This window comes from Lontra canadensis, unplaced genomic scaffold (assembly GCF_010015895.1).
Source record: "Lontra canadensis isolate GAN:19392208 unplaced genomic scaffold, GSC_riverotter_1.0 scaffold19, whole genome shotgun sequence".
NCBI classification, from domain to species: Eukaryota; Metazoa; Chordata; class Mammalia; order Carnivora; family Mustelidae; genus Lontra; species Lontra canadensis.
In genome coordinates, this window is record NW_022631013.1 from 4,463,716 (window position 1) to 4,485,500 (window position 21,785).

Consider the following 21,785-nt stretch of genomic DNA (forward strand, 5'->3'; position numbering starts at 1 on the left):
GTTTTGTATCTCTTGTAGGTGAAATGAATCAGAAGTACAAGGAACTAAAAAAACGAGAGGAAAATATGGACAGTAAGTGACCTTACTGATACGAAAATATTCTGATATCTGTTCATGTATGCAAAATCAGAGATTTCATTTTGGGAAGATACAATGGCTGATAATAAGTGCAGAAGTGTGGACATTCAAAGTATTTGCCTTGAAGAATTAATAAATATCTAGCATAATTTAGGGATGGGTAGAAAATTTTAAAAAGGTTTTATACATTTGTGTGTGTATGAGTATTTTTGTTCTACGGATGGGTTCTAAAGCTAGTACTTATATTTATTGTTTGTACAGAGACCACTTACTAATTGAGTGTTGAATGTTCTCTTTTAACTGCTTCACTGTATTCATCCTTAGTATCTTTTGCCCTTTTATTTTTAGCTTTTCATAATACTTCCCTCTCATTATTTATCAGCCTTCACCTCAGATCTTGCTACTTGGTTCTGTTACTGACTGTAACTTGAGAAGCCTTTGCAGCTGCTCATTTACTTTTTAAAAATCTTAACTTTCTAAGTAGATCTTCACTTAATTGCGTTGTATCTATAATATAGATAAATTTTTTAAAAATTATTATTATATTATCTGTTACTGGTTTTCTTTGCTAATAATAATTTTGGTAGAATCTGAAGTTTTATTGGTCCGATGTCAATTGTTAACTTCATAGAAGCATGCCATAAAGTAGAAATTGCCAACTCTGATTTAACAATATCCTAAGATTTCTTTAAATCTCAGCAAGTACCAAAAATTATCTCAAAGTTAATTAGTTTTTTTGTGTTAATAGTAAAGTTATTGTAACTGTAAGTTTTATTTTTTGAAAGAGCCATAGAAATACCTTAAGAATATAAAAAAGTAAATTACATACTGATTCTATATTAGACAAGAGAAAGGAAGATTTCTTAGAATATTTATAATGTGAATAAATTATTTAGTCTAGATTAATACAACATTTTAAGGAAAATACTCATTTTCAGATGAAATAAGTAATTAGCAACTATTTTCCTTATTAAAATTTGTGGCTAGTTATAAGTATGAATAATTATATCAAGGAGAGCCTATGTAAAAATGGATTTTTTTGTGTTCTTCTATATATCAGCTGTTACCTCTGAGCCTGAATTTATACCTTTTAGTTTATTTGTATTAAGATCATAACTGTTAAGCTTTAGAAGCTTGAAAATATGTAGAAATATTCTTATTGAGTAATTTAATTACCTGTGGGTTAATAAAAGATTAAATATAGTCATAATGTAAAATTTGCTTTGAATTTCTAAAAAGTACTGTTAAGACTATAGATCAGAATTCATATAGTGTTAACTATATTAACAGTAGCTTATCATATTTTGAATCTGCAGCTTTTATTGAGACGTTTGATGAAACTAAGAATCAGGAGCTGGAAAGGAAGGCACAGATAGAAGCCAACATTGTTGCACTTTTGGAGCACTGTAGTAGAGTGAGTACCATGTGCCTGTCTTAGTGTCATTACTTTTGCTGCGATTACCTTTCCAAATATAGCTCAAAAAATGCAGTGGTGTACTATTACATCTGTTAATTTAATCTGTTTCCTTTACACTCCCTTGCTTATTTTTTTTAAGCTATTAATTTGTGTATTTCTAGCAAAATTCAGCTAAGGATGATAGGGGAAAGGATGACATATGTATAATGTCAATTTTTAGCAGTAAGCAGGGGACCAATTCAAAGTAATTATTATGATTTTCTTCTATGGTTAATGTATCTGAACTTGGAGAAGTAATGTTTGCACAGAAACTTCAAAATCTAAATGTTATAATGGAAAATGATACATTTTTACATAGTCCTTTGTATTATGAATAGAAGTGATTCTTGTAAGAATCTATAAGAGTATAGTTTATCAAGGAGTATCTTGATTCATAAAAAATGTTTATTGAACAGTTACTAATGAGTGGTAGAACAGAAGGAAAAATGCACAATCTCTTAAATATTCTGTGTCTGAAGACTCCAGGCAGTTCTTAAAATAGTGTATTTGAATTTCTTCTACAGTGAGATCAAATTCAGAATTATTTCTTTTACATTAGCTTTAATTTAGTCTCTCCTTATTGCAAAAACCTGACTTTGAATCTCACTATATTCTTCTAAGCAGACATAAAACATACATGATAAATGATGTATTTCAAAAAAGGATACTGATTCAGAACATCTAGTTGTTTAGCAGTGTTTTCCGAGAGTTTTCTTGGAGAAGCAAATCAGTGGAATTTTTTCCCATTTTTATTTCTCTACAAATATAGAATATAAATCGTATGAAACAGATCTCTTCTATCACCAATCAAGAGCTGAAAATGATGCAGGATGATCTCAATTTTAAATCTACTGAAATGCAGAAATCACAAAGTACAGCTAGGAATTTGACTTCAGGTGAGAAAACATAGATTTTAATATCTGTTTTTTTCTGTAACAAATTGAAACTTTAAAAATTTAATGTTATTTTATTTGATATTTTGGAAAGGCTGAGAAAGTAATTTATGATTGCTTATTTATAGCCTCAGAATTTTGTGTGACTTTTCACATCAACTTAATAGTATTTCATTGGGATATTCTGATCCATTTTTAACATTTACTGAATGCTTGCTCTATGCCTTTGCTAAAATGTAGGTACACAGAGATTTAAAAAAAAAAAAATCCAGTCTCTTTCCTCGAGGAACTTTCAGCTTGGTGGAATAATGACAAACAAATAACTAAAATATAATGAAACAGTACATGATAGAAAGATAAGGAGCAAAAGAATTATATTGTGTTCATATCCACCCCAGTCTTGGGTAGTTAGGAGAGGAATCCTTGAGGAAGTAATATTTTAGTATATGTGCTGCCGAAGTGAGCACAAGGAAGTAATATTTTAATTATAATTAGTTTTAGCCATTATAACTGACATGATACTAGAATGCCCAGCTACATATATAATTTAAATTTCCTAGTAGATAGGTTATAAAAGTAAACAGGTGGATTTTAATATTTTATTCAATCAGTTTATCCAAAAGATTATTGTTTAAGCATGTAATCAGTACAAAAATGATCAATGAGATTTTGCAGTTACGGGTCATCTGGGTGGCTCACTTGGTTAAGCGTCTGCCTTCAGCTCAGGTCATGATCCCAGAGTCCTGGGATTGAACATCACATCAGGCTCCCTGCTCAGTGAGAAGCCTGCTTCTCCCTCTGCCTCTGTTCTTCCCCCTCTTCCTCTGCTTCTGCATTCTCCCTCACTCTCTCTCTCTGTCAAATAAATAAATAAATAAATAAAATCTTTAAAGAAAAAAAAAGTTACAGCCCATCTCAGCTTGGGAGTAGACATAGTCAAGTGTTCAAAAACTGTATGTGGCTAATGGCTGTCATTTTGTCCTTGCAGATAGAGATTAAAAACAAATACACAAAATAGAGCTTAGAGTTCAAGATAGTGTGTCAGCTACACTCAAAAGAAAAAAAGAGTTTAGGATAAAGTCAGAATTTGTATAGAATCTTTGTTTCTTGAACTGATGGTTTCTAACTATGAGTGTTTTTTTATGCTGGTATGTGGTGATTTTGAATTAGCCATTTTTTTTCCTACTTGGAATTACACTGGCAGTTAGTGAAATTATAAGGAACAAGGAATTAATATTTGCTAACTTAAAAATGTTGAGATTCTTGAATTGGAATAATGAATCCACAATGTTTATTTATTTGGAATCCCAAAATCTAAAATGCTCCTGGCAGCAAAACCTGTCCTGACCTGAACTGACATGAGGCTACTTATAGTCCTAATTATCCAAGCTAATGTGACTGTTTATCATTTTTGCTGCAGAAATAGTTAAGTACTTGATGACAGGGTGGTGCCTTAAACCCTGCTGTGGGAGTTACAATATATGTGCTATATTATTTTTCTAAAATCTGAAAAATTCTGCATTCTAAAATGCAATTACCTGGGAGTTTTATATAAAGATTATAGATCTACAAATATATGCTGAATGTTATTAATATACAGTTGAATTTAGATTGATGATATAGGTGGACAATAGTTCTTTTACACATTTAAGTATATTTTATCTGCCCAGATTTTCTTGTATCTAGAAATCACCATAAGAAGTCTGTACTATTCTTGTTCACCTTTCAGAGAAGATGAATTTTACATTCCCACTTGTGATTTGCCTCCCTTTTGGCTCTTGCATTTATAATTGGAAATCACCTGATTTTCTTAGTGTACTGTTTCTTAATAGGGCAATATTATTCCCAAAGGGACAAAATTATCTCTTGGGGGGAGAGTAAAAAATATCTTGGTTATAATGGTTTGTGAAACCCCAAAAGGGTCACTGTACATAAACAGATATATATCTGTAACATATCTGTAATATTAAAGTTTCATGGGAGGGTGGTGATTAGGAAAAAAATAGTCTACAAAAGACTTCTTTTGGGGGACAATGATGGGGTAAAAAGAGATTGTGAAACACTGATGTATTGCATGAGTAAAGAGGCAAGGAATCTTTCAGCAATAGTTTTTATTTATATTTTTGGAAAGGAAACTCCAGGGAATAAACAAATGCACTGATGGCAGAATATTTCAGAAACATTTCCCCATGTCAAAGTGGTTCCTTCTGAGATTTTGCTACTATGTACACACTGCTTAGTAAACTTTGCAACTTCATAGCATATCAGAAGGAACTAGTCTGCATCCTCTTCCTGTCTCTTCCCTTGGAGAAGTTTTTAACTTTTCAAGGGGACCTGCTGTTAAAGGAAGATAAACTTTACCCTATACCAACCAACCATTTTCTCTCTTTCTTTGGAAAAGCAGTTTGTATAACTCCTAAATATATGTCCCTAATATATCTTCAAATTAAACTTTTAGTTAGAGTTCAATAATATTTTCACTGAACAGTCAAAATATGTAAGCTATATACATTTTCTTTTTAGAGCATTGAAACACCATAAGCTTCAGTGACTTTGATTTAGCACTTTGATTTTCATTTTAACTGTTTTCAACACTAGTTGAGATACGAATCCAACGAAACAAAACCCACTCAACAACATTTAAGTCCATATATCTGTATGAATTTTAAGACTCTTAAGGGGACAAAAGGAAATGCTCAAGTTTAATTATACCGATTTCAATTTTGTTGGGAAAAACTTCCTTTCTTAAACCACTGTCTTTTGAAGCCTTAAACAATTTGATATTTTATGCTCTATGATAATTGTTATACCTGGAGAATCATTCAGTTTTGAACATGATATTTTTACTATATTACCTTCCACCTATATTTTAATCCATAATCTTTCTGGTTTCAGAGGTTGAAGAAGAAGGTTTTATAGCAGCTTTGTATTTGATTTTCTCATTAGGGAGTCTATATAGATAATAAACCTCAATTCCAAGTAGAGTTTGCTAAATTTTATGAGAAGAAGCCAGCTTAATGCCTCCCACATAGAGGGAGACATCATGGTAAAAATGCAACAAAGTGCCAAAATCCATGCACAAACTATTCAGATCCTAATCTGACCAGTGAACTGTGTAAGCATTTGGGTAAACTTCAGGGGACCTAGGAAAAAGAGTTGAGTACAGAGATTTTATATACTGCCTGCTACAAAGGAGAAGAGTTTAGGGTTTAAGTTCAGCAAAGTTTATTACTTGTTTAGTATAAATAAACACTTTTCAAAGGAGCACAGTTTAATCCAGAATCTCTACTACATATCATTTAAGGTTTCAATTATACTATAAAAATTTATAGGAAAATGTGAGTAAAGGGGAAAAACAGTTAATAAACATTGAACCTAAGATAATCCAGGTGTTCAAATGAGCAGAAGAAGACTTTAAACGTTTAGGAACATTTTTAAGGGTTTAAAGGAAAATAAAATCATAACAAGTGAACCAATGGAGAATCCCACAGAAAGAGAAAAATTATAAAAAAGAACCAAGTGGAAATTTTAGCATTGGAAATATACCTAAAATGAATGAAAAATTCACTGAATGACCTTATATGAAGATTGAAGACAGCAGAAAAAGAGTCAGTGAACTTGAGGATCAATAGAATAGTATAATCTGGAGAAGAAATAAGAATAAACAGAACCTAAGTGATCTGTGGGACAGTTTCAGGCCATCTGACGTGTATATAATTGGAGTCCCAGAAGAAGTGGAGGGACAGAGAATGGGGGAGAAAAGATAGTTGAAGAAATAATAATGGCTGAAAATTTCCCAAATGTGATGAAAAACCAAGTTTTACAGATCTAAGAATCTCATTGAACCCCAAACATGATTGGTATAAAAATCCTTTACCCATCGTAGTTAAACTGCAAAAATGCAATATAAAGAAAAAACAATGAAAAATGCCAGAAAAAAATAATACATATATACAGGGAATAATACATCCCACTATAAGATTAAATTTTATGTTATTTTATTATAAAAATCTTTCACCCCTAAATCTCTAAGTAATAAAAGGAAGATGTTCACATTTGTCTTAATACTCTGAAATACCACCATATTCTTCTGAGGCTATTCATATCTCTACTTTAAAATAGAGGTAAAATGAAAACAAAGTGCTCAGAGATGAAAATGTTCACTACATGCCTCTATATACAAACAACTCTGTGGGATGTTAGAATTATTGTCATACCTAGCCCAGGATATATAGAGAGGAAACCAATTTAGGCAGGTTTGAATTCAGATGTCTTCATCTGGATGTGCATTAGATATATGTATTTCAGTTCCATTTTAGTTTGCTAAAATTACATTTTACTTTGATAGCTGTAAGGAAAGCAAAACAAAGAATGATGCCTGGGGAAGCATTGAGCAAGTGTTACTGTTCCTTACTGTTCCTCTTCTCATAGCTCACTATTACTCTTTGAAGCATCTTTCTGGATCATTAACATTTGCTGTTTTAAAAATAAACCTTTCATAAACATGATAATATCACTCAGCACCAAAGCCTGACTGGCTGTGTGACCTTGGGCAAATTACCTTTCTAATGGGGCACCTGGTGGCTCAGTCAATTAAGCATCTGCCTTCAGCTCAGGTCATGATGCCAGGGTCCTGGGATCAAACCTCACATCAGGCTCTCTGCTCAGTGAGGAGCCTGCTTCTCCCTCTTCCTCTGCCTGACTTTCTCTTCTCTCTTTCTATCAAATAAACGAATAAAATCTTTTTAAAAAATACCTTTCTAAGCTTCAGTTTCATCATGAAACATTTACCTCCTAAGGCTATTAAGAAAAGTAGAAGAGATAACATAAAACCCATCATATTTCAGGTATTCAATAATATTAGTTCCCTCCATTACTTTTCTTTCACCTTAAAAAAGAACTTTTTGGGGGCACCTGGGCGGCTCTGCCTATTAAACATCTGCCTTAGGCTCTGGTCGTGATCCCAGGGTTCTGGGATCAAGCCCTCTGTTGGGCTCTCTGCTCAGCAGGGAGTCTACTTCTCCTTCTCTGTGCTGTCATTCTTTTGCTCTCTCTCAAGTAAATAAATAAAATCTTTTTGAAAAATTAAAAAATAAAGTCAGTACCACAATATTAAGAAGTCTCTGAAATAGAAAAGGTAGATATTGTATAATTCTATCAGAACAGAATATTTTTTAAAATATTGTTTTCTTGTTATTTGTACTCATTGTAGAGGATTTAGGAGATACAGAAAAAGATAAGAAAATTTAAAATATAGTCTCACTATCAAGAGTTTGTGATTATTAATTTTGTTATTTATAGTCCTTTTTTTCTTTTTATTAAGATTTTTAATTCCAGTATAGTTAACATACAGTGTTATATTAGTTTCAGGTGTGGAATATAGTGATTCATCAATTCTGTAGATTATTCAGTGCTCATCACAGTAAGTGTACTCTTTAATCTCCCATCATGTATTTAACCCATCCCCCAACCCACGTCCCCACTGATAACGATCAGTTTGTTCTCTATAGTTGAGTCTATTTCTTGCTTTGTCTCTTTCTTTCTTCTTTTTTCCCTTTGCTCATTTGTTTCCTTTCTTAAATTTCACATATGAGTGAAATCATATTGTATCTTTCTCTGACTGACTGATTTCACTTAGCTGTATGCTCTGTAGCTGCATACATGTTGTTGCAAATGATGAGATTTCATTCTTTTTTATAGCTGGATTATATATATATATATATATATATATATGCCATATCTTTATCCATTCATCTACCTATGGACACTTGGGCTGATTCCATTTTTTGGCTATTGTAAATGCTGCAGTAAACATAAGGATGCATGTATCTCTTTGAATTAATGTTTTTGTATTTGGTGGGGTGAATACCTAGTAGTGTGATTACTGGATTATAGGGTAGTTCTGTTTTAACTTTTTGAGGACCCTCCATGCTGTTTGCTACAGTGGCTGCACCAGTTTGCTTTTCCACCCATAGTGCACAAGGGTTCCTTTTTCTCCACATCCTCACCAACACTTGTTTCTTACATTTTTTATTTTAATCATTCTAACAGGTGTGAGGTGATATGTCATTGTAGTTTTTGCATTTCTCTGATGATGAGTGATGTTGAATATCTTTTCATGTGTCTGTTGATCGCCTGTATGTCTTCTTTGGAGAAATGTCTTGTTCATGTCTTCTGTCCATTTTTAATTAGATTATTTGAGTGGTTTTGGTGTTGAGTTGTATCAGTTCTTTATTTATTTCGGATACTAATCCTTTAGCAGATATGTCATTTGCCAATATCTTCTCTAGTCTTTTTTTTTTTTTTCCCCATCTTGGAAAAAAAAGAAAATGCCTCTCCAGAGTATTCTCTGCCCAACTATCATCCTTCCTTTCAAAGGTTTCACATCCAGATTTTTAAAAGCCTTCCTCTCCCTCTTGTTCCCATTTTTGTCTATGGAATCTTTTCTCAGAAAATATGTCAAGGTTTTCCTGGACAGTAAATACAACTTGTATTTTGCAGTCTTTTTGTTTGAAATCTCTAAGTAGTAGTCTTCATTACAAATCACTCCTTTATTCTTGAAATGTCTTTTCATTATCACTTGTGATTTTGCTTTTATTTCTTTGGTCATTTCTTATTCTCCTTTATGGGATCTTTCATGTAAATTTATTCTTTAAAAATATTTTATTCTTATAGGTTATGTCATGAATCCTTTTCTCTTGATGATTTCAGCCATTCCCATAGCTTCAGGTGCTTTCTCTATGTTGATGATTTCAAAATCTCTATCTTCAAATTTCTCTCAGGGCTTCAGACCCATATATATCTATCTATACATGGGCATGTTTACTATTTGGTTGCTTCTGAGGTAACTCGAACAGCATATCCTAAGTTGACTTGAATCCTTCATCTCTTTCTCTCCTACAAACAAAAGTTGATACCTCCCTCTGGCTTTCCTACTATCTACACCTTTACTCAAGTTGGAAATGGGACTCTGCAATGACTCCTCTTCTCAACCACTGTATTCAGTCAGTTTCCCTAATATCTCTTGAGTCCCTCTACATCTCTCCTTCATTTTTTTCCTCATTTATGTCCATGTGAGGTAACTTGAGATTTCACATATATAGTGGTCTTCCATTGGAATATAAGTTCTATCAAGATAGGGATTCTCATATCTTTTGTTCCTTGCTATATCCCCTATTCCTAGAAGTTTGCCTGGCACATTGAAAGCACTTAATCAATATTGCCTAATGAAAAAATAATCCCCAAAGTAACTATACTAGTCTAAGATTTATTATGTAGATCACTGAATCAACATTTAACTCGTCTTCTTGGACCAGTTAATGCTTTTCTGATTAATTGCCCACATTGAAACCAGAGTGAACTTTCTAAAACTTAATTATGCCATACTCTGATTTAAAATCCATCAATTACTTTTCATAGCCCTCAGGATAAAGTTCCAACTCCCTATTTTCATTTAAAAAGCCCTTCATGAACTGAAATCCATCCCACTTTGAACTTTGGGTTCTAGTCATATTGAACTTCTGTTATTTGCACATATGTACCATTCTTTTTTACCTCTAGACTTTGCACATTTTGATTGTGTTCTCTGGAACACATTTACTTTTTCCTTGCTTTGTTTGATTCCTAATCCTTAAGGCCTTACTCAGTTAAAAGGCATGTCTTTAAAGAGCTCTCTTGGCAAGTACCACATGTTCTCATGGCTCTCTGTATTACTATTTTCATAGTAGTTATCTAGTTTATTGTAAATGCTTATTTAATTTCCTAGTTCTACCTCTAGAATATAGCTCATTGAACAAAAACAATTTCTCTGTTTTCTTAGCATCTAGCACATAGTAGATGCTCCACACTTTTAAAACAAAGTATGAGACACAGATACACTTACTCTTTCACATACACATCTATACAGTCCGCATTATTCATGGATTCTGTTTTTGTGAATTTGCCTACTCTAGTATAATTAATTTGTAAGCCCGAAATCAGTACTTTTAGCACTTTTACAGTCATTTGTGGATATGTGCGGAGTCAAAAATGTGAATTGCCTGACATAACGTTCCCATGGAAGTCAAATAAGGCAACACTGTCTTCTAATTTTTTTTCCATTAACATATAATGTATTATTTGCCCCAGGGGTACAGGTCTGTGAATCATTAGGCTTACACATTTCACAGCACTCACCATAGCAAATACCCTCCCCAATGTCCACAACCCAGCCACCCTACCCCTACTCCCCCAACCCCCAGCAACCCTCAGTTTGTTTCGTGAGATTAAGAATCACTTATGGTTTGTCTCCCTCCCAATCCCATCTTGTTTCATTTTTTCCTTCTCTACCCCCAAGATCCCCCACCTTGCCTCTCAAATTCTTCATATCAGAGAGATCATATGATAATTGTCTTTTTCTGATTGACTTATTTCGCTCAGCATAATACCTTCTAGTTAGATCCTTGTTGCAAATGGCAAGATTTCGTTTCTTTTGAGGGCTACATAGTATTCCATTGTATATATATACCACATCTCCTTTATCCATTCATCTGTTGATGGACATCTAGGTTCTTTCCATAGTCTGGCTATTGTGGACATTGCTGCTATAAACATTTGGGTGCACGTGTCACTTCAGATCACTACATTTGTATCTTTAGGTTAAATACTCTTTTTGTTTTAGTCCTCACACTATTAACAATTATCCTTTATGTCACAAATTTAGTGCCTCTTTTCCTCACATTTTTGTACTTTTTGTTCTCAATTTTGCTATATAAAATAGCTCCCAAGCATAAGCTGAAGTGTTGGCTTGTGTTCCTAAACCCAAGAAGGCTGCATTGTGCCTTATAGAGAAAACGTGTATTAGATTATCTTCATTCAGGCATAAGGTTGGCCTAGAGTTCAGTGTTAATGAATGAAAAAAATATATGTGTGTTTAAATAGAAACACACATAAAACAAGGTTATGTATTAGTTGGTTGATGAAAATACTATGACCAGAAGCTCTCAGGAACCTAACCGTATATCCCCTCTAGGAGAAATAGTTCAGTATTTGCTAATTCAATATTATAGTGACTTTATAGAATATAACTCCCATAAGTAAGGAGAATTGACTGTATATGTAGTTACAAAATTTTGCTCAACTATTTGTAATATTTCATCATTTGCTTTCATGTCCCTATTAAAAATAATGGGGCTTTATCTCATAATATATGTTATGTTATTAAGTAAGGAAAAAAACACCTATGTGCATTCTTAAATATTTGAATAAGCATGGAGACAAATATGGCTGAGATAAATCAGGTTATGTTGGTTACCTGGAGGATGAATATTATTTTTCTTAAATTTTCTTTGTATTGTTTCACTGGTTGCAGTGAAACATGTTTCTTTTGTAGATATTCTTATAAAACATGATTTTTAATGGTTGCATCACATTTCTCTTTGTGAAAGGAATAAAGTTTTGACTAATTATCATCTTGAATTTTCTTGTGTTTCAGATAGTCAACGTCTACAGTTGGATCTACAGAAAATGGAACTTCTGGAAAGTAAGATGACTGAGGAACAACATTCTCTGAAAAGCAAAATTAAGCAAATGACAACTGACCTGGAGACATATAATGATTTGCCAGCTTTAAAATCATCAGGGGAAGAAAAGAAAAAGGTAAATGGTATTATAATTTAGATTGTTTTTTATTGTTATAATTCAAATTGTTTTTTCTTGATCAAATTTAATATATATGTAGTTCATAGAATTTATTATTTGCAATTGATTATTTGATATATAAGCTAAGATGTTTATGTATATAGGAGGAATTTAGAGAGATGTAAGTTTTAAACAAAAGGAAAAGCAAGAGCATTTCACCTTATATGAACTTTGTTAAATGCAGGTTCAATTATGAAATTTCCCTCCTTAAGACTTATTCATCAGTCGCTTATTCATTCAATAATTATAATCTTGGTAGAATTTTACCAGAATATCATTGAAATTATTTAAGTTAAAAATGATTTATGTTTGGGGGTGCCTGGGTGGCTCAGTGGGTTAAGCCGCTGCCTTCGGCTCAGGTCATGATCTCAGGGTCCTGGGATCGAGTCCCACATCGGGCTCTCTGCTCAGCAGGAAGCCTACTTCCCTCTCTCTCTCTCTCTGCCTGCCTCTCTGTCTACTTGTGATTTCTCTCTGTCAAATAAATAAATAAAATCTTAAAAAAAAATAATTAAAAAAAATGATTTATGTTGGGGCGCCTGGGTGGCTCAGTGGGTTAAAACCTCTGCCTTCGGCTCAGGTCATGATCCCAGGGTCGTGAGATCGAGCCCCACATCAGGCTCCCTGCTCAGCCGGGAGCCTGCTTCCTCCTCTCTGTCTGCCTGCTTCTCTGCCTACTTGTGATCTCGATCTGTCAAATAAATAAATAAAATCTTTAAAAAAAAAAGATTTATGTTGGCTTACTAGATATTTGCTAAAGTCTGTTATTTACTTCTATTTGGATCTATCTAGAAGTTAAATCAGGAGAGAACAGTATTAACAACCCGCAGAAATGCTTTTAAGAAAATAACGGAGAAGCTGAACGTAGACTATGAGACACTAAAGACACAATTGCAAGAAAATGAGACACATTCTCAGGTAAAAAGGAAAAAAAAGACTCTGAAATTTATTTCTGTTTTTAAACTATCTGTCCTGTGTTTTTAATCTCTATTTCTACTCCGAAACAGTTTTTTTGGGGGAGGGGGGCAGTTTATAGGTTTCTGGCTTATTTTAGGATATCTTCTTTTTTTCCCCCCATTTTATTTTATTTCTTTTCAGTGTTCCAAAATTCATCGTTTATGCACCACACCCAGTGCTCCATGCAATACGTGCCCTCCATAATACCCACCACCAGGCTCACCCAACCCCCCCTACCCCCCCTTCGAAACCCTTAGTTTGTCTCTCAGAGCCCACAGTCTCTCATGGTTTGTCTCCCCCTCCAATTTCCCCCAGTATTTTAAAAATTTGCTTTATCCTTCCAGACTTTCTGGCTTTGAAGATAGCCACAGGCTTTGAAGAAGCTTGTGTATGGGCTTCAGTTAGAATGAATTTACTTTTTCTCTCCTTCTATAAACCTATATAGAGGGACTGCTCTGTGCTAGGTCCTGTTCTGGGCATAGCTGATATGATAATAGCTTTTAAAAATTTCAAAAATTTTTTTTGAATGCAAAGCTTTTTTTTTTTTCTTTTTTAAATAAACATATATTTTTATCCCCAGGGGTACAGGTCTATGAATCGCCAGGTTTACACACTTCACAGCACTCACCATAGCACATACCCTCCCCAATGTCCATAACCCCACCCCCCTTCTCCCAACCCCCCTCCCCCCAGCAACCCTCAGTTTGTTTTGTGAGATTAAGAGTCATTTATGGTTTGTCTCCCTCCCAATCCCATATTGTTTCATTTATTCTTCTCCTGCCCCCTTAACCCCCTATGTTGCATCTCCACTTCCTCATATCAGGGAGATCATATGATAGTTGTCTTTCTCCGACTGACTTATTTCGCTAAGCATGATACCCTCTAGTTCCATCCACGTCGTCGCAAATGGCAAGATTTCATTTCTTTTGATGGCTGCATAGTATTCCATTATGTATATATACCACATCTTCTTTATCCATTGATGGACATCTAGGTTCTTTCCATAGTTTGGCTATTGTGGACATTGCTGCTATAAACATTCGGGTGCTCGTGCCCCTTCGGATCGCTATGTTTGTATCTTTAGGGTAAATACCCAGTAGTGCAATTGCTGGGTCATAGGGTAGTTCTATTTTCAACAGTTTGAGGAACCTCCATGCTGTTTTCCAGAGTGGTTGCACCAGCTTGCATTCCCACCAACAGTGTAGGAGGGTTCCCCTTTCTCTGCATCCTTGCCAGCATCTGTCATTTCCTGACTTGTTAAATGTAAAGCATTTTTAATGGAGAAACTTTTTTTTTTCCATTTCTTTTCAGCGTAACAGTATTCATTGTTTTTGCACCACACCCAGTGATGGAGAAACTTTTTTTTTTTAAGATTTTATTTATTATTTATTTGACAGACAGAGATCACAAGTGGGCAGAGAGGCAGGCAGAGAGAGAGGAAGGGAAGCAGGCTCACTGCCAAGCAGAGAGCCCGATGGGGGGCTCAATCCCAGGACCCTGGAATCATGACCTGAGCCGAAGGCAGAGGCTTTAACCCACTGAGCTACCCAGGTGCCCCGATGGAGAAACTTTTAATGGAGATTTTAATGGAGAAACTTTGCTAACTCAAAAGAACCACAAATAGAATTAAACTTTAATGACTAATATCCCACAGAAGAAATAATTCTTGTCATTTTTTAAAAATTCTTGTCGTTTTTTTGTGGGTTCTTCTAGTCTATATTTATATATGCACATACATTTTATATATATATGTATACATTTCTAGGTATTTATAGAAATGGTATCATATTGTACATATTATTTGGAAACTTGTTTTTCATTATTAACTATACCTAATAAGTAGTTTGCCTTGTCATATCTTTTAAAAATACGATTCTATATAATATTTGACTTAATGGATATAATATAGTTTACTGAAACAGTTTCATATTCTTAGACATTTAGGTTATTTTTAGTTTTAAAACTGTTTAGTGTTGTAAAAAAGCAGTCCTGCCCTTGAACTTCTTGATTTACACTTCCGATTATCTATACAGGATGCACAGACAAGCCCCCTTTTTATATCATTTATCCTACTGATAGTATTACCTAAACAATATCAGAGGTCTTCTAAATTGAGTGCCCTGTCTGAGAGGATAGAGAAGAGACCTGTTTCATTCACTTTTTCCCCACACTGTGCCAGTGGTTGACACGTAATGGGTGTTTAATAAGTATTTGTCAGAGGATTAAATGAAGCATGTGTGACATGTACAAAATCAATAAAGATTGATCATTCTCATCTAATTAGTATATATTAGCAACTTGCAACTATGATTTATTAATGCTAAATGCATTCTTCCTTTTCTTTAAATGGCAATATGATCATGATAGATAATTTGTTAACATTGGTATAATATCCTTGTAAATGTTTTTCCTTTGCAGTTGTATACCCATATGGATTATATTTTTAGAAAAAGTGAAATACTATATATATAGTCTTTAAACATTCATTTTCTCACTTAAATATTTTCAGGCTCCTTTTTGGATTTTTTATGACTATTTCATTGTATGGATTTACCATTTAAAAACAAAGACACACCTTATATTCTTTTTTTTTTTTTAAAGATTTTACTTATCTATATGACAGAGAGAGATCACAAGTAGGCAGAGAGAGAGAGAGAGAGAAGGAGGAGGAAGCAGGCTCCCTGCCGAGCAGAGAGCCCGATGCAGGACTTGATCCCAGGACTCTGGGATCATGACCTGAGCCGAAGGCAGAGGCTTAACTCACTGAGCCACACAGGCACCCCCCCTTATATGCTTTTTGAAAGGGGTGAAATCTCATCAGAGTTTGCCACAACTACTTTAAAAGCTTAGAAATCACTATTTTACATATTCGGATTTATCAGTTATTTTTGTCTCTACATCATAATATACAGGTCTGTATATAGATTTGTAAGTGGCAAAATTATCCTAGGCTATTTAGAGTGGGGATGGATACTGGAGAAGAAATATAAGAAAAAGTTTATGAGGCCATTGTCTTAAATGATTCTTAGGAAAAAATACTGATACTGCTTATGGAATATTAGCTCTCCTTTTCACTGAATAGATTATTTAAGAAGGAAAACATTTGACAAACACAATTTCTTAGAGCCAGTCAATGGCTACTTGTTTACTGGCACATCAAGTGCTAATCACATACTTAACCCCTTATACTGATAACAGGAATTCATAACATAACTCTTTGTTGCTTTTTGGGAATCCCCATTGATCAAATAAAATCTGATCTCCTTATCTTTTGCAGCTCTTTTCTTGAAAACAATTTAAATTTTTTTTAAAATTTTACCATTTCAGTGTTCCAAAATTCATTATGCACCACACCCAGGGCTCCATGCAATACATGTCCTCCTGAATACCCACCACCAACCTCACCCATCCTCCCAACCCCCTCCCCTCTAAAACCTTCAGTTTGTTTCTTTTCTTTTTTTTTTTAAAGATTTTATTTATTTATTTGACAGAGATCATAAGTAGTCAGAGAGGCAGGCAGAGGGAGAGAGGAGGAAGCAGGCTTCCTGCTGAGCAGAGAGCCCGATGTGGGGCTCAATCCCAGGACCCTGAGATCATGACCTGAGCCGAAAGCAGAGGCTTAATCCACTTAGCCACCCAGGCGCCCCTTAGTTTGTTTCTCAGAGTCCACAGTCTCTCATGGCTCATCTCCCCCTCCGATTTCCCCCAACTCCTTTCTCCTCTCCATCTCCCAATGTCCTTCATGTTATTCCTTAAGTGAAACCATATGATAATTGACTTTCTCTATTTGACTTATTTCACTCAGCATAATCTCCTCCAGTCCCATCCATGTTGATACAAAAGTTGTGTATTCATCCTTTCTGATGGAGGCATAATACCCCATTGTATATATGGACCACATCTTCTTTATCCATTCATCTATTGAAGGGCATTTTGGCTCTTGCCACAGTTTGGCGATTGTGGACATTGCTACTGTGAACATTGGGGTACATATGGCCCTTCTTTTCACTACATTTGTATCTTTGGGGTAAATACACAGTAGTGCAATTGCCAGGTCATAGGGTAGCTCTATTTTTAATTTTTTGAGGAATCTCCACACTTTTCCAAAGTGGCTGTACCAACTTACATTCCCACTAACAGTGTAAGAGGGTTCCCCTTTCTCCACAACCTCTCCAACATTTGTTTCCTGTCTTGTTTATCTTTGCCATTCTAACTGGTATAAGGTGGTATCTCAGTGTGGTTTTGATTTGAATTTCCCTGATGGCTAATGATCTTGAACATTTTTTCATGTGTGTGTTAGCAATTTGTATGTCTTCTTTGGAGAAGTGTGTCTGTTCATGTCTCTGCCCATTTTTTGACATGATTATCTGTTTTTTGGGTGTCGAATTTGAAGAGTTCTTTATAGATCTTGGATATCAGTCCTTTGTCTGTGGTATCATTTATGAATATCTTCTCCCATTCCGAGGGCTGCTTCTTTGTTTTGTTGACTATTTCCTTTGCTATGCAGAAGCTTTTTATCTTGATGAAGTTCTAAAAGCTCATTTTCATTGAAAACCATTTTTTGTAGTCTATAAATTTCGTAACAGACTTTTTGATGAAAGGCTATTATTTATTTGATATCATTTAAACATATTTATATTGGAACAAACTATAAAACTCCTAGAAGAAAATATAGGGATAAAGCTCCTTGACATTAGTCTTGGCAGCCGTTTTTTGGTTATGACATCAAAAGCAATGAACAGCAAAGGCAAAAATAAGTATGCCGACATCAAACTAGAAGGCTTCTGCACAGCAAAAGAAGCAATCAACAAAATGAAAACAACCTATGGAATGGGAGAAAATATTTTCAGATCATAATATCTGATAAGGGGTTAATATCCAGAATATATAAAGAATATACAACAGAGTGTTTAAGTAAGTTGTAAGAGAAAAACAGATTCATGATTCAAGATATTCTCGGAGGTTTAAAGGCAAGTCACTAATACAGATGTATAATATATAAGGAAGTTGACCATCTGACAGAGTGTTGCTTTTGTAGCATTATTCATTTAGCACTTAAGAGGTCTGCATTCTAAGAAGGCCACCTCTTTGTCTGAAACAAAGGGGAAAAGTTTGGTACTTGACTTTGCAAAAGGTTATTAGAGATTTATTGCCAAAATGTGCTGACTGTTTCCTTAAGTACATCTTAACTTTGAGTTCCTATCTGGGGAGCCAGATCGAATTTTTAATAGTGTTAACTCACAGCCTATACAGTTTACATAATTAATTAGTTAGGACTTATCCTAATATCTAGATTTATCTCTTTAGAGGAAACAGTGGAATGGATGCTACATTAACACTGAGCGTACGCCCTGAAAATAATTTTAACATGAGAGTAGAAAGAGATATTAATGCTGCTTCAGTTTTCAGATTCTTAAAACTGATCATTACCTCTTAGAAATGTCCACACAGAATGTTATTTTAATATTTCATTTTTCAGATAGTCCTTTGCCTAGGAAAAATACTTATGTGCATCTTAAAAAAGAAAGACCATAACCCAGAGTTAAAAGGTTAATTAAATCAGAAAAACAATTTAATTCTATAACAGTAAAATTGTCTTCTGAGGAAGCAACCATCAATATAATATCCACATTAGCTTCCTGTTGATGCAGAAATTATTGTAACAGTGCCAGCTTTTAACCAACCCTCTTATAATCTTCACACTGCAGCTCTGCTCTTATCACAGCTTGTGGAATTAGACAGGAAATTTAGCCCTGGAAATAAGGAAGTTACTCCTATATAGTTGAACCTTTGACAGTGTTAGAATATATATCACATTTGTAGCATTAGACTTCTAGATTTCAAGGAGAGAGTCCCACCATGTCCCATTCTTTTCTTTCAAGTTCTTTTTGGAAAGGGAAAAGTCATAAATTGTCTTTCAGTTAGCATGTTCATTGGCATAATAAAATTGTAAATATTTTCCAATTATATATATAGAGTAAAACCCATTGTCAAATTCAACATTATATTTATTAATGTATTTTACTGTTGTTTAATCTTTTCTAATTTTCCTTTTTATCTGCCATGGGTCTTTATCTCACCAAAATGCAAACAGTTGATACTATTTAAAATTAAATGGTTTTTTTTTTTCTTATCCTCTTACAAGGGTGTATAATTGTTTTGAATATGGGTACGTTTAACCTTTTTATTTTGTGTTTTTTAGCTTACAAATTTGGAGAGGAAATGGCAACACCATGAACAAAATAATTTTGTGATGAAAGAATGTATCCTTTAAAAAGAAGCAAATGAACTTGACTGAGTGATTTTTTTTTTTTTTTAAGATTTATTCACTTATTCGAGAGAGAGAGAGTAGGGTGGCAGGGAGGTAGAAGGAGAGAGAGAATCCCAAGCTGACTCCCCACTTAGCAGGGAGCCCGATGCAGGGCTTCATCTCACACCCTGAGATCATAACCTGAGCCCAAATCAAGAATCAGATGCTCAGCTGACTGAGCCACCCAGGTGCCCCAGAGTAATTTTTTTCTAAGAATTTCTTTAAATAAATGAAATGAAATGGAATTTAACACAAACTTAACAAATATGTAATATGTACAAAACACCAAGCTTAACTATGTGGGGAATAAATGAGTAAGACTTAGTTTCCAGTCTACAATAATTAGGGTGTGTACAAAAGTAACAATAGAAAGCAGACTATACAAAGTCATAGTGTGGCATAGTGACTACGTGCACAGGATTTGGAGTAAGGAGATCTAATTTTCAGTGTTGACTGTACTGCTTGTAGGTTAAGGACTTTGGGCAATTTAATTTGTTTAAGCCTCACTTTTGTCATCTCAAATATAGTTAATATTTCCTTCTCATAGAGTTATTGAAAGAATTATATAAAACCATGCATATATGTATATTCGTAATTGTTTGCTGTTGCTAATAATGCTGTACCTTGGATATCTGGGCAGCAGAGGAAGGTAAGCCTAAGGAGTATCCTGAGAAATTTGACTTTCAAGCTCATTCTGTGTTTTAGTGAATTTAACTTCACATTTCTATCAAGGTGGTACTTAAATCCCATCTTCTTGCTAATCTTGCTTATATATGGAGGAGACAGCTACTGAGGACATGTGTTGTGAAATTTTAAGAAAGATTTCCCCCAAAGTTATTTTCTATTCCTTTCTTGACCCTTTAAGGACATTTCTGCTTGGAGAAGTAGCTCCTGGCTCATTGGTAGTTTAGATTCTCCTCTAGGAAATTGCCGAACTTCAGTTCCGGGCAGCATGGATCCCCGCTTACTTCCACACCAAATGCATCAGGGGCTGTCATACTACCCAGTTTAAAAGCAAAAGACTCTAACTGAATATGCTTTAGTCTACCAGCCTAGTTCATGCAACACAAAGTAGCGGATTTTGAAATAGAGTGAATTATAGAGACTTCTGGAATTCAGTGTGGTTCTCTAGAGAACATGGTTCTGAATATTCAGTTCTCAGACCAGAATTCAATTGAGATGCATAATATTAAGTATAAAAAAGCTCTTAGGAATGCCTGGGTGGCTCATTCAAGCATCTAACTTGATTTTGGCTCGGGTCTTGATCTCAGGGTCGTAAGATTGAGCCCCATGTGGAGCCCTGCACTCAGTGCAGAGTCTGCTTGTCCCTCTCCCTCTGCTCTTCCTCATGCTTTCTCTCTCTCTCAAGTAAATAAATAAAACCTTTTTTTTTTTTTTTAAAGCTGTTCTACTGTAGGTGAAATTTTTTGAAACAAGTTTTGCTTAGCCTTTTAGGTTTCAATTGATCTTAATCTGTTAATATATGTATTTTTAAATATATTTGTGCTTTTTCTGGCCATTTTCAATTTTCAGTAAGAGAAATTAAAAAAAAAAAAAACGATTTGATTCCTTCCTAACCCAAAGTGGATTACTGTTTTTGTTGATCACTGTTTCCCCTTAACTCATGTAATTAGTCATAGCAACCAAGAGTCAAGAGAGTGATTACCAGTCAATCATGAAGAACGTGACCAAGCAGATTGCAGAGTACAATAAAAACATTGTGGAAGCTCTACATAGCATGAGCAGAAACTGAGTCTGAACCATCTGCAAGTCTCTATAGTAGTAGGCTCTTGTTGCTAAACTTTGTATAAGCTGACTGAAAAAGAATAGCTTACCCTTGAAGAGTGTAAAAATTTGGAGTGCTATAATTTTTGCGACCTCTTTGAAGAGGTTATACTATTTTAAATAGTATAATAGTTCAATAAAAAGTTTGCATACAGAAAAGCATCTTTTTATATTTGTATTTATTTGTGTGGGTGATAAAAACGTGTCAGCCAACTAAGAGATGAACTGAAAGTGGCCATTGAGATTCACTTAGTTGGTATAATCCATCTTTGGCAGTAAATGAGATCATTTTTTAATGTGTCAACTTTAGGAGGAATACATGGAGTGAGATTCTGACTTACTACTTATATCATCCTTGTCAATTTTGCTTCTAGAAAAAGTAAGAATGGAAGGGAGATGTTTAGCTTTGAGCTTTATTTCTTAAATAGGGTATATTTGATGTATTTTAGGGAATATAAAGTTCCAGGTAAGTATATTAACACATATTCTTTGTATATCAGCTCTCCTTAAAGATTCAGAATTGAAAACTTTAACCTTTGCATTTTAAAAATATTTTCTCATGTGTATATGCTAGGAAAAACATGAAGTTTAAAAGAAATGCTGCACATATGGTAGTCTGTTTTAGACG

General features: G+C 34.3%; 1 protein-coding gene across 2 annotated transcripts in view; it reads left to right on the forward strand.

Annotated features, from left to right (window-relative positions):
• Positions 1-21,319, forward strand: part of IFT74 (intraflagellar transport 74) — a 90,275-nt gene extending 68,956 nt beyond the window's left edge. For both annotated transcript variants that reach the window (XM_032860322.1, XM_032860323.1), the window contains exons 14-20: positions 19-72; positions 1,395-1,492; positions 2,304-2,430; positions 11,900-12,063; positions 12,898-13,023; positions 19,265-19,325; positions 21,007-21,319. In XM_032860322.1, the coding sequence (XP_032716213.1) occupies positions 19-72; positions 1,395-1,492; positions 2,304-2,430; positions 11,900-12,063; positions 12,898-13,023; positions 19,265-19,325; positions 21,007-21,125 (749 nt within the window). In that variant the 3' untranslated portion in view covers positions 21,126-21,319. The remainder of the gene's footprint in view (positions 1-18; positions 73-1,394; positions 1,493-2,303; positions 2,431-11,899; positions 12,064-12,897; positions 13,024-19,264; positions 19,326-21,006) is intronic.
• The last annotated feature ends 466 nt before the right edge of the window (positions 21,320-21,785 follow it).